This window comes from Coregonus clupeaformis, chromosome 2 (genome assembly GCF_020615455.1).
Source record: "Coregonus clupeaformis isolate EN_2021a chromosome 2, ASM2061545v1, whole genome shotgun sequence".
NCBI lineage: Eukaryota > Metazoa > Chordata > Actinopteri > Salmoniformes > Salmonidae > Coregonus > Coregonus clupeaformis.
In genome coordinates this window covers 34462952-34477223 of record NC_059193.1, presented here as the reverse complement: position 1 = coordinate 34477223, position 14272 = coordinate 34462952, and the positions used below count along the sequence as shown (strand labels likewise).

Here is a 14272-nt window from a genome sequence, read left to right as displayed (position 1 = left end):
CCAACTTCAGGATGTGATTCAAGTGCTTGTGTGTGAAGCTTTGTTTTATTTATGCTCATTACAGAGAAAACTTGCTCACATAGATATGTGGTTCCAAACATGCACAACAGTTTTGCAGCGAGGGCTGTCAAGTTGGGGTAACCTGGCAAGAGATTCTGATAAAATGTGTCCAAGCCAGCTGCGGCAAATTTGCCCTTAAAATCCGAGTCACACTGCAAATCTATTATTTCAAGTTGGATGCTGACGGGCAGATCAGAGGGATTCACGGTGAATGGCGAGCAAAAAACGTTGAAGTCTTTCTCCAGTTCACCAAAAATCTGAAAGCGTTGCTCAAACTCCCGTAACAGTCCCGTTATTTTATCTTTGAACCGCTTCATTTCTGCCACATGTTGGGTCGCGCACACATTTTTCAGACAGGGGAAGTGAGCTGCATCACCACCGGCGAGTTGCGTCTCCCACAATGACAGCTTCAACTTGAAAGAACGTATGCTGTCATAATACTGCGTGACAACTTTGTTGCGCCCTTGCAGCTGTTTGTTCAAGTTATTCAGGTGCTCTGTAACATCCACCATAAATGCAAGGTCCTGCATCCATTCTTTGGAATGAAATTCTAACACTGGTTTGCCCTTTTCTTCCATGAACTGTTCAATTTCTTCTTGTAAATCAAAGAAACGCCTCAGCACAGCACCTCGGCTTAACCATCTTACCTCAGTGTGGTATGGCAGGCCATAGATGTGGTCTTTCTCTCTGAGAAGCCTGTCAAACTGACGGTGATTCAGGCTTCTGGATCGGATGAAATTAACAGTTTGGATGACCACCTTCATGACGTTATCCATCTTTAATGACTTGCAACACAAAGCCTCCTGGTGCAAAATAGAGTGAAAAGCCCAAAAATCACATCCTCCATTTGCAGATTGCACTTTCTCTCTGAACTTTGTCACAACGCCTGCTTTTTTCCCGATCATTGAGGGCGCACCATCTGTATCCAGGCTGACAGCGCGGGACCAGTCCACTCCGAGCCTGTCCAGCGCGCCGACGAGTGCGGTGAAAATATCAGCTGCTGTTGTTGTATCTGTCATCGGCACCAACTCCACGAACTCCTCGGTGACGGTCAATGTGTCATCAACTCCGCGGATGAAAATGGCCAGTTGTGCAACATCTGTAATGTCCGTGCTTTCATCAATTGCAACCAAAAACACAATAAATGACTTTACTTTTTGCTTCAACTGGCTGTCCAAATCCACTGAAAGATCGGAAATCCTGTCTGCAACTGTGTTTCTTGTCAGGTTGATATTTGCAAAAGCTTGCCGCTTTTCAGGGCACACAATCTCCGCTGCCTTCATCATGCATGTTTTTACAAATTCACCCTCACTAAATGGTTTTGAAGCCACTGCGATTTCATTAGCAATGAGGTAGCTAGCTTTCACTGCAGCGTCACTGATGTCTCGGCTGTGAGTTAACACAGACTGCTGTTTCTTCAGACCCGCCAACAGTTCATTCACCTTCTCTCTTCTCCGCTGTACTTGAAAGTTGTCATATTTGTCCGCATGAAGACTCACATAGTGGCGACGAAGGTTATATTCTTTCAGCACTGCAACATGCTGTGAACACGCCAAACATACAGCTTTCCCATTCAATTCCGTGAATAAATAGGAGGATGACAATTTTTCTTGGAACACTCTGCACTCTGCGTCCACTTTTCTCTTTTTTGACAGAGACATATTGGGGCAATGAGGGTGCCGTAATAAATATTGTGGGCAAAACAAAGTAGCTCATCCGGACTGGCTGCACTTGCTTCACCTACTTGCTCTGCCCCGGTATAAACAGTTTGCTTGCTTAACACAATTGCTATTGCGCCATCCAGTGGACGCAATCGGAACAGCAGTTTCTGTTATTGAAAAATTGCCGCTCATTTTTATACTTTACAAAATCATCTCGTGGGCCGGATTAAACCCGTTTGCGGGCCTGATCCAGCCCGCGGGCCGGACGTTTGACACCCCTGCTCTACATAGACCGGTGCGCCATAACCAATTAGAGCTGCAATAGGCCTAAATTCAAATAGTAATTGCCATATATGGATCTGTGCCAGTGACTTTGAACTGGTCTGTGTTTAGGCTACAGTATGAGCGTTCCGAGTAGATGCGCTTGTTTTGAGATCAAAGCGAGAGCTGCATGTAGCCATGTGTGCACATTTGTTGATATTCTTTGCTAGTTAGTTATTAGCCCAGTTATAGCACATTTCTATTCAACAATGGGGGAGTGGTTGCTTCCAACAAGTGCACAAAATGTATGCATTTCTAACCATCTTTGAAAAGCCTCAGGTAAAGAGCAATTTTTATGTCTTAAAGGGGCAGTGTTGTATTTTAAGACGGTCTTGAATAAGCTAAGTAGCCAATAGGCAGAGCGTAGCATAATTTGTCTGATTCTCTATAATAATGGTATAGGAATAATAATGAAAATTATTTTGTAAAGTGTTTTTTTGCATCAAATACAACATTTCCAGTCACTTCCTTGTCTGAAGGACAAGTGGATAAACAGGTTAATGTAAAGCCCTCTATGTTTTTTTTCAAACGTCTCATGGAATGTAGGCCTACATTAAACACCACACATTCTACTGTAGGCTGAATGATAGAACAGCTATTTCCATGTTAAAAGGTTATGGGATGTGTTTTTCTCCATTGTTTCTGATGGTAGGCCACTCTGGTAGGCCTACATTATGATAATATAGCCACAGTAGCCTACTTTGCCACTGTTAAAACTGTAACTTAAAGCGGGTACAGCCTCAGTGTTCACAGTAAACTCGCACCGGAAGTTGCACAGAATTTTCAAGTTTGCGCTCAGCAGACCTGAGATTTGCTCAGTGCCTAATTTTTTTTTAGAAGGAGCATTGGTCAAGCTTGATGTAGTCATTGATGCTATGAATATGGGACCAAATACTTAACCTTTTGCTACTTTAATACACATAAGTGAATTTGTCCCAATACTTTTGGCCCCTAAAATGGGGGGACTTTGTACAAAAAGTGCTGTAATTTCTAAACGGTTCACTAAATATGGATAAAAATACCTTCAAATTAAAGCGGACAGTGTGCACTTTAACTCCATAGTTTTTGTTTGATTTCAAATCCAAACTTTTGGAGTGTAGAGCCAAAAGAAGAACATATGCTTCTCTGTCCCAATAATTACAGAGGCCACTGTATAATGAAATCTATATTAAGTTTAATATCGGGGAGACATATTCTTCTGTGTTGTGGACTTGCCTTTTATTAATATAATATCCAAAATGAGTTATGGCCGCAGTAGACGTGTAAAAGCTGAGCGTAAATTAATCATAATCTGTTATGATAAATTAACCTATCAATGTCAGAGTGGTATACCCTATCCTGTATGCTGTGACTTTGTGCTGAGCAGGCCCAACATTGTCGCTATGACCTTCATTATACGGAACGCGATGCTAACACGCTAGATTAATTGCGTCATTGATGCGTATTGATGACACGATCCCACTCGGAACATTTGTGTCAGAATCTTTATGGGAATTATTTGTCGATTCATCATGTTGATGAAATAGTAATATCATAGAAGACAACATTCATTGGCTACCTTGTATTCGTTAATCCTGGTGTTCATACAGTTTTTGTGCTCTTCTACCTTGAACGTCTGAATGTCATCACGTTGGATTGGAATTGTCCTTTGAAGCTCAATGGAATTTTAAAGATTCAATTTTGCTCTCTGAAAGGATGTCACATATGAGCAAAACCGTGAAGGCCACTCCAACAAGAACACTCGAAATGCCCCCTTACATGTTAATTCAAATTACATCCTTGTCAATGGTGACATAAGGCCTCTAAAAATAGAAAATGGAGAGAGTTGGGTATAGGCTTCCATCTCCATTATAATAAAGAAAAAGCCTACACACATAAGTGGGCGCAGGAATAAAGCATTGGAGCAGCGTATCTGGTGTGCAAGCTTTTCTTCTGTTATTTTCCGTCTTTTTTTGGCTTAGCACCAGTGGAGAAATGTAGAATATGTGTATCACGCACCTTCTCTCCCTTCTCTCCCTTTACTGACATCCACATATTGAATTACCCCGTGATGAGCACAACTCCATGATAAAACAGTTTAGACTAGCCGGACTGTCGGTTATACTTTTGCTAAATAGAAAAGTATTCTTACAAAAAGGGATGAATGTGCTTTCCTCTCTGTTAAAATGTATGCATTAGCTAGTAATGCAGAGCAATGTAAGGGATCGGGGGTTGGCAGGGTCTAGACAGAGTCTGACACTCCCCCGATCTACAGAGAGGGGGAGTCATCAGACTCGATCTGGTTCACCTGAGTTCTGAGCACACCTGTCAGTAATTAGTGTAGGATTTAAGGTGTGCTCAGAAGCTCAGTCGGCGCGAGGTATTGTTCCATTGTGACTTGCTAAGCGTTTTGTTCCGAGAGAGAGAGAGTTTGTTGTTTTTGATTACCCGTGTATCCGACCTGTGCCTTGTTGTTTGACTCCCCGAATTGCTTAATCCTCTGCTTGTCTACCCAGTGATTACGTCCTCTGATCCTGTGCCTGTGCCCTCGACTACGACTAAGCCCGCTCCATTGGTACCTCTGCCTGTCTATGCCTGGCCCGGTTTTGACCACAGCCCGCCCGACCACGATTAAGCTATTCCCTTGTCTGTACTCTAATAAAGCATCGCTATTCTGCGATTGGATCTTACCACTCTGTCCGAGTATTCATTACAAGCAATACCATTACAGCTTTTGCATATCGTACAATTTGTCTTATGGGGATATAAAGGTAAGCTTGGTTTATTTGTCAAACTGGTCTGTGAGAATTGATGGCCCGTTATGATAAATTCCTAACTTAAGTCTTTCTCTACACCTTGCTGTTTTTCTTGTCGAGGTTCATTGTTTTGAGGGGAGTCAAGGACCATCCACACATACAACAGTATGTCAAAGCGGTTCAATTTGCTGCATTTAAAGTTAACCTCTTAAGGATCGGACCCTTTTTTTCCATTTTGCCTAAAATGACATAGCCAAATCTAACTGCCTGTAGCTCAGGACCTGAAGCAAGGATATGCATATTCTTGATACCATTTGAAAGGAAACACTTTGGCGTTTGTGGAAATGTGAAATTAATGTAGGAGAATATAACACATTAGATCTTGTAAAAGATAATACAAACAAAAAAAACATGCATTGTATTACATTTTTGTATCATCTTTGAAATGCAAGAGAAAGGCCACAATATACAATTTAGATTTTGGCCACAAGATGGCAGCATGCAAAGTTTCAGATTGATCCAGTGAAGCATTGCAATACTGGACTATTTTGTATCAAGTCTGCCCAAATGTGCCGAATTGGTCAATTGATACATTTTCAAGTACATAACTATAGAGAACATACAGAAATGATATGGTAATACAAAATGTATGTTTACACACTCCCGGGAATGTCATACATGATGGATCATTAGCTTATACACTAACTTTCACACATCTAGATGGACGGGCGAGGTGGGTGTGGAGCCAGAGACAGCAGGGATTCAAACTGTAGAACCCAGTTCCTACATTTGAATATAAAAATGGATTTTATCAAACAAAACTATGCTACATTTTATCTCTGGGACCCTTAGGATGACAAATCAGAGAAAGATTACTGAATGTAAGTACATTATTTACCTTCAGTGGTGAATGTATCAAACCAGTTGCCGTGATACGTTTTTTGTTGTTGTGCACTCTCCTCAGACAATAGAATGGTATTTTTTCACTGTAATAGCTACTGTAAATTGGACAGTGCAGTTCGATTAACAAGAATGTAAGCTTTCTACCCATATAAGACATGTCTATGTCCTGGAAAGTTTGCTGTTACTTACAACAGTCATGCTAATCACATTAGCACACGTTAACTCAACCGTCCCGTATACGGGACACTGATCCCGTAGAGGTTAAAGAATTGCTGCGAGGTGAAGTATTTTCATTGTATTGTAGGCCACAACAAACCACAGCAAAGACCTTGTACTCTTATTGCTTTTCCATGCCTATGCTCAGCCTTGGATCAGGACAGAGCAGAGGTTGATTGGGGTAACGGGTTGGAGTGAGCTGGTATTCTGTCATAACTATTTGTGCTTGGTTTATGCCATTGAAATAAGATGTGACCTCATTAGCTTTCACTATAGAGACCACTTCCAACAACCTGGACTCAGGGGTAGACATAACATAGTAAAAGTAAATCCAGGACACTCCAATTAGTATGACATGTTACGTTTCGTATGGTATGTATTAATTTGTGGATGTCCGTCATTCATTTCATATGATATGTTATGAATTACAATTTGTATGATCTGTTACGAATTCCAATTTGTTGTGGCTAACATTAGCTAGGTGGCTAATGCTAACGTTAGTTGGTGGCTAGCGTTAGCTAGGCTAGGGGTTAGGATTAGGGGTTAAGGTTAGGGTTAAGGTTAGGAGTTAGGTTAAAGGGTTAAGGTTAAGGGAAGGGTTAGCTAACATGCTAAGTAGTCGCAAAGTAGCTAAAAAGTAGTAAGTTGTTGCAAAGTTGCGAATTAGCTAAAATGCTAAAGTTGTTTGTGATGAGATTTGAACATGCAACCTTTAGGTTGCTAGACATTCGCATTATCTGTTTGCCTTACACCAGCTGATTAATGAGCCCACCAGGGTCTGTCCTTCTACACAAACCATCATTGACCTTGTGTTGGTGTCGGATAGATCAAGGATGTCAAACAGTGGGGTTGTAAACTATGGGATCAGTGATCATTCCATAATTTTCTGTAGTAGGAAAGTTCAGAAAACCATTTTTAATTGTCAAACCTCAATAAAAATGAGGTCTATGAAGAACTATAGTGTAGTTTTTGTTAATTGTTTGAGCAAATTGGACTGGTCTGCAGTATTGAAATGCAATGAGGTGGAAAATACCTGGTGCAATTTTAAATCATTGCTTTTAGATGGTGTAGACAAGCAGGCTCCAGAATATTTTTTTTTAGAATTAAGCAAAGAACAGAACTATGGATAAACGCTAACATTTTAAAGGCAATTAAGCGTAGAAATGATCTGGAGGTCAGGAAATCCAGGGCAGATTATGTTTTTATAGACTATAAGAAATGAAGAAATTAGGTTAACAGGATGATAAAGGCCAAGAAAGATTATTTGAATGACAAAATATTTGAGTAAGGAACAATCTGAGTAAATTATGGAAGTGTCTGAAGCTGTTAGTTTACAGTAACAGATTAAAGACCAAAGCTTGAAATCTTAGCTTGGACTTTGGAGGAAAGGTTACATCAGACAAGACCATGGTTGCAGACAGTCTGAATAGCTATTTTACAACTATAGCTAATACATTAGTTAGCAAGTAACCTTGTCAATTAGGTTGCTATGAGGAGAGTCAAGTCCAGCAGTTTTACTCACAGCAGGGGATTCAAGTAGATGCTTTTTCATTTGAAAAAGTGTCTGAGTCAACTGTGCTAAAGAAGCTGAAAGAACTTGAACCATTCCAAAGTAACAGGCCTTGACAAGTAAGTATCACCCCCTGCGTAACTCACAATGTAAATCTGTCTATTGAACTAGTTTTTTCCCCCAGTGAACTAAAACTTGCAAGGGTCATTCATCTATATAAAAAAGAGAATAAGTTAGATCATGGAAACTATCGGCCTGTCTCAATCCTGTGTGTTTTATCAAAGGCCATGGAAAACATTATGTTCGTGCAGATTGACAGTTATATTTCCTTACATAACCTACTATATGAGCTCCAATCCGGCTTTAGGAAATCCCATTCCACCGACACTTGCCTACTAGGTCTAACTGACCACATCAGGAAGGAAGTAGATGGAGGGACATTTTGACATATTGTTATGTTAGATCTCCAAAAGGCGTTTGATACAGTGGCATGAGATTCTGTTAATCAAACTAAGAGCCATGGGCTTTAACAACTTAGCCGTAAAATGCGTTAGCTCTTATCTGCAAGGACGAAAACAGATGGTTGATGTGGATGGGACCCTGTCTAAACCCAGAATCTTGAACTGCAGGGTACCCCAAGGGAGTCTGCTGGGGCCACTTTTCTTTCTGTTGTATATACTGTAAATTATCTGAAATCTGCCAGTACATGTGACCTTTTCCTCTAAGCAGATGATTCTGCACTGTTGGTTTCCCACAAAGACAAAAATGTGGTTGAGAAAGCCCTCAGTGCTGATCTTCTGAATGTCAGTAAATGGCTATATGACAATAAGCTGTGACTTAACCTTGGAACATTTTAAGGTGGTAGTAGATGAATAGCAGTCACAGCTAAATACTCTGTTAATTATCTTGGATGTGTGCTAGATAACCATCTGACAGGGGAGAGCATGGCACAAAACGTTCTCTCCAAAGTGAACCATAATATTAGGTTTCTGGCAAGAACCTCCAAATATCTGGATAAGAATGCAATGGTGGCATTGGCAGGGGCTCTTGTTCAGTGCCACTTCGACTATGCATGCTCTTCCTGGTACAATTGTGCCCCCAAGATAATTAAAAATAAATAGCTGACATCTCAGAACAAATGAGTCAGGATTATTCTTAAACTTCCAGCACTTACTCATCTTGACCATTCCCACTTTGAAAGCCTTAGATGGCTCGAAGTGGAGGAGAGAGTCTCTCAGATTAAATTGTGTCTTGTACATAAACTTGTCCACAGTATGGTTCCCAGGTATCTATGTAACTACTTTAACTTGGTCCAGTATAACCATAACTATCCCACTAGAAGGAGTGAAACTGACGCTGTTCCTTTTAGATTTAATAGTGGCATGGGGAAATAAACTTTTTTTGTACTCAGCATATAACATACAAAAAACATTTTCTAAATCTATTCCTTATCAAGAATATCCTTTGTCCATATAAATTAAAGTCCATTATATAACCATTAGATAAGGGAATTGTCATTTTACTCTGTTCATCTTTTGGATAATGTTTTTCTGAGAAACTACTTTATTGAGAAAAATGTACGTAATATACCTGTGATATGTAGTTGTCGCACCTATCTATCTTAAGATGAATGCACTAACTGTCACTCAGGATAACAGTGTCTGCTAAATGATTAAAATGTAAATGTAATAGGATAACCAAAATATACAGTATGTGGTACTAAAACAACAAAGGAACTGGCATTTTTTACATGAATTTGTTGTGATGTTATCTACTGTACCTGTCGTGGCATCACAAAATGGAGCCAAGGAGAGGGAGGCTGATGAGAGCAACCACCACCATGCGAGAGAGAGCTCAACGTGGTTGAGGTTGAAAGGCAAGCTTTAGCGAAACAGTGTCCCTTGGATACGGCGAGTGGAGAGGTGTTGTGTATGTGTGTGTGTACGAGCCTGTGTGTGTGCTAGTGATGCGTGGGTCAGCTGTTTGTTAACCCACACCCGCCCGCAATTGCTAATAACTCATCCGCAACCTCCTGACTATATGTGAGAAAGGGAAAATCTGAGGCCCGCACCCGACCCTAACCCGCTATGTAATATAGAAAATGCACTTTTTACAGTCAGAGATGGCGTAACAATTTTTTGACAGGAGGGGCAGGATTTTTGAAAGCCTAGTTTTTATGTTTCTGCTTAATTTCCGACTTTTTTGTAGGCTATTTGTTAGTCAACTTGTCTATATGTAGATACATGCAGATTCTCTTGTGTCATCACTTGTTACCCTAGAAGACTAAATAAAGCCTTGCTCACGAGAATGTCATAAATCGATAGAATGAATGCTTCAATCTAGTTGACATCGGTAAAGTTCTCTTTCATCTTTGCTTGCGTCTCTCTCTGAGCAAGGCGTTTAGAGACCAGGGAGAAAATGCAATAACTCAAAAAAATGAAAGATGTTTATGCAACATTTTCAAATGACATCAGCTTGACTGGTTTTAAGGAAATTTAAAGCTGTGAAAATGACCCAACATGTTTCTGATGAGATTACAGTTTGGCTTGTATGCATAGTTTATGTGGTTGAAATACTATCAGCTTTTATAATGCTGATAAAAATAGCCCATTTACAGGAAGTGCCTAACCATGCATTCATTCTCTCAAGATGCTGAAAGAAAGAAATCATATTTCTCCAGTCCTGTTCCCGAGTCAATATTGACATTTGGTGAATAATTTTACTGCAAGAAATGCTTAATTCTGCAGGAGGTCATATTATATTAGGCTATGTGACAGTTTATAGACCTATAGTCAGTGTCCAGATTTCAGGCAGGCTACTATTCCATTTAACCCATCTGAACAGTACAGTTCCCTTGACGTGACATATTACATATTTGAAGTCCCCCTCTTAGTGACTGTCACATTTATTTTTATAGCACCTCACAATCATCACACGTAACATAGCCGGCCCTGCTATCATCCTCTTTTACCACTTCACCAAATCTTTCCCAACATTACTGTTCTGGCCCTCCCTTCTCTTTATTTTCAACTCTCGATTCCGATAACATTTTCTGCCCAAGTTACCAAAAGCATTTGCCGATTTTCATGTATTTGGCGTGCATAGGCTACAATTAGGTCCTAAAGCTTATAGGCTTACGCACTAATGCCAGATAAAAAAAGAATGAAACAAAAACCTAAATGTAGCCTATATATATGAATTTTATAAGAATCATACATTTATGGATTTTTTTATTCATTGTTTTCTCTTTATTTAAACGACCCTCCACATACCACCTTCCACCAATTGCAAACACACACCCATGCACTTGTAACACACACACACTCACAAGCACACACACACACACACACACACACACATATACAGATAACAAATTATGAATTTGTAGGCCTTATGAGCCAAAAGGGTCGGTCGGGTTCAGTTGGGGTGACAGTGATTTCTTTGAAGGTCTATGTCCCTAATTGGAAAATGTGTGATAGCAGTGCAGCAATGGTAGCTTTCTGTGTTATCAAGTGGTTCTGAAAGGTCATGAAATTACCTTTAAAATGATATATAATATAACTAACTTGGAAAGCACCAGCTACAACTATTGCTTAAAACTTGCCCACATTGTGCCATTAACATTAGAATGCTGGAAGCTTAGCCATATAATTCCGTATAATGGGGCAGCTATGTTTTGGGATTATAACTTTGGTGATAGAAGCACCAAATTACACACACACAGCTAGAACAGGTTTTTAAAAAGATTTCTAGATACCCGGCCATCACAGGATTCACGCATTAACCTACATTCCATTGATTTAGGTAAGTCCACTGGGGACTTACATGAAAACAGGCGTTGTTCTATAGCTTTTCTGTGCATTTTACCATGTCAATCTATGTATTGGACAAGATGAATGATACGTATGCTATCTTCTGTGTGGTGTCAGTCAGAGAAAAGAGAAAAGCTCTTGTTATTGACTTTGGACCTGTTACATTATGTATTAATTTCATAATACCACCCAGCCAGTAGCTGGAATACAAAAGGAGGAATTCTCCACATAGAGGATAAGCAATGGAGACTGCGCTGATGGAATGGAATATTTATACCATTCCTATCCGCGGTCTTCAACAGCTTGCGAATAGCCATACATGGTAGCACTATTGTAAATTTAAGCCTTTTATTTCGCCATAAGGGTCCTATACCGTAATATACCTATGATTCACTAATAAATAATTTGGCAGTCCTCCGAAGTACCTTCTTTAACAGCATAATGGTACATTATGTTTTCAATTGCCATTTTTGGTGTTATTACTCTGTTGGCTTCATTATCTTGATGGAAGTGTGACTGTGTTATATCTCACGGCTTTGTCTTTGTTTTTGTTTCAGCAGGATGGGATCCCAGGGAGTTTGCGGATAAAGGGTATGTCTCCATTATTAATTTATTCTTCTCTGTCACAATACCTGGGTTTTTACTTTCATGAATATTATTCTGGAGGTGACAATAAAACTGTTATTGGATAGTTTTGTTAAACAGTTCATAAATTAAACAGTTAGATAACACACATTTCCATTGAATGAACCTAGTGCTAAGTACGGCTAAGAGCCTGACAAGGAATGTTCTCAAAATAAACGTACTTCTGTTATTTCTGTGAAAAGGATTTCAGATGTTTAAAGGACAACCTTTGTGGTTGGTGGAGTGTGTTGCAATAGCTTTGTTTCAAGAAGTCCACTAGTAGCCTTTGCTTGTGCGAGCCAGAACAGCTCATAGGGCAGGAGTCTATATCCTGTTTCTATAGCGTGAGGCAGCTTGATGTACAAGTACACCCCCTGGACAGGATGCTAGTCTATCGCAGGGTCTGACCCCCAATCTACACTATATAAACAAAAGTATGTGGTCACCACTTCAAATTAGTGGATTTGGCTATTTCAGCCACACCCGTTGCTGACAGGTGTATAAAATCGAGCACGCTGCCATGCAATCTCCATAGAGAAACATTGGCAGTAGGAAGGCCTTACTGAACAGCTCTGTGACTTTCAACGTGGCACCGTCATAGGATGCCACCTTTCCAACAAGTCAGTTCGTAAAAAAATGTCATGGTTTGGGCTAGGCCCCCTAGATCCAGTGAAGGGAAATCTTAATGCTCCAGCATACAATGACATTCTAGACAATTCTGTGCTTCCAACTTTGTGGCAACAGTTTGTGGAAGGCCCTTTCCTGTTTCAGCATGACAATGCCCCCGTGCACAACGCGCAGTCCATACATGAATGGTTTGTCGAGATCAGTGTGGAAGAACATGCACAGAGTCCTGAACTCAACCCCATCTAACACCTTTGGGATGATTTGGAATGCCGACTGTGAGCCAGGCCTAATTGCCCAACATCAGTGCCCGACCTCACTAATGCTCTTGTGGCTGAATGGAAGCAAGTCCCCTCAGCAATGTTCCAACATCTAGTGGAAAGCCTTCCCAGAAGAGTGGAGGCTGTTATAGCAGCAAAGGGGGGACCAACTCCATATTAATGCCCATGATTTTGTAATGAAATGTTAGACGAGCAGGTGTCCACATACTTTTGGTCATGTAGTGTATCTCCTTAATGCTGAGTGCCAAGCAGAGATGCATCAGGTCCCATTTTTACAGTCTTTGGTATTACTAGACCGGGGATCGAACTCACAACCTTCCATAGGGCGGACACTCTAACCCCAAGGGAACCTGTACATCAATAAGTTCTGGAAGATGAGAATCCTTCGCTGGGGTATATCGATCAAGTTGTTGGGTAGGGGAATTGGAGGTAGAAAAAGCACTTTCCCTTCACTGTGAGCAGAATGTCCCAACACAGGCAAGATAAGTAAGAAGAAAACAGGCTATCAAGACTAACATACTGTATTTACTGTTCTGAAGGAGGTATGTTACGTACCACACACTGGTGTGTTTCCAATCTATAGAAATCTGAGTTCAAATAGTACTTTATATATTTCAAATAGTGTTTGCTTAAGCCTGTCTGGAGTGCTAGATGTGTGCGGTTTGCTTTTTCTGGTAAGTATTTGAAAGATACGATTTGAACCCAGGTCTGATAGTAATCCACTGGTCATTTTAAAAGGCTTCTATTTTAGGTTTGTACAAAGTACTTCAGAGAGGTAGAACATGAGTCAAACCACTGAAAGTGAATCTGCTCCCTCTGCATTGCATGAAAGAGACTATCCTATCTTCTTAAGCCATCAATGTGGATGTCTATCATTCACTGCAGTGTTGACCCCTCTCATCTCTTTGGGGAGGGAAGGTGTGAAGAGTAAGCCAGGGGATTTGAATTTCAGGGAATGAGTTTATCTTTCATATCCCGCTAGTCATCCTGAAAAAAGGGTAGAATATTATGTGCAAACTAAACAAAGGATTACCATCAGGGATAATGACATACATAATTCATTCTTTCATGGGCTATTTCATCTTCTCTTACTTCGTAAAACTTTAGGCTACTAAAACTGGTATAATGCTTTATTTTACTTATATTACATATTTTAAGCATGTATGAGTCCTTATAATGTCTAATTGCAAAGCTTATATTGTCAACTGACTCAAAATCGCTGTTATTTAATCAGGAACATTAGGAGATAATTCTGAGATGTTATAAAGGTGTAATACCTGCTTCTGACAAGTCTTACAATGCATTATAACTGCTTCATAATGCATTATAACTGCTTCATAATGCATTATAACTGCTTCATAATGCATTATACCTGTCAGCGTCAAGTGTCACCCATACTTTCAATGTTAATATACAGACTAATACATACGGTAGTAGTGTATCTCAAGCCCAAATCACACAATTTTTGGTGCATTACTTACACTACATGACCAAAAGCAAGTGGACACCTGCATCTCATTCCAAA

The 14272-nt window shown here is 40.1% G+C and overlaps 1 protein-coding gene across 3 annotated transcripts in view; it reads left to right on the top strand.

Annotated features, from left to right (window-relative positions):
* LOC121535497 (follistatin-related protein 5) overlaps positions 1–14272 on the top strand; it is a 208275-nt gene that overhangs the window by 43174 nt on the left and 150829 nt on the right. For 2 of the 3 annotated variants that reach the window (XM_041842636.2, XM_041842653.2), the window contains exon 3: positions 11776–11809. In XM_041842636.2, the coding sequence (XP_041698570.1) occupies positions 11776–11809 (34 nt within the window). The remainder of the gene's footprint in view (positions 1–11775; positions 11810–14272) is intronic. The other variant, XM_041842645.2, reaches the window with a different exon arrangement.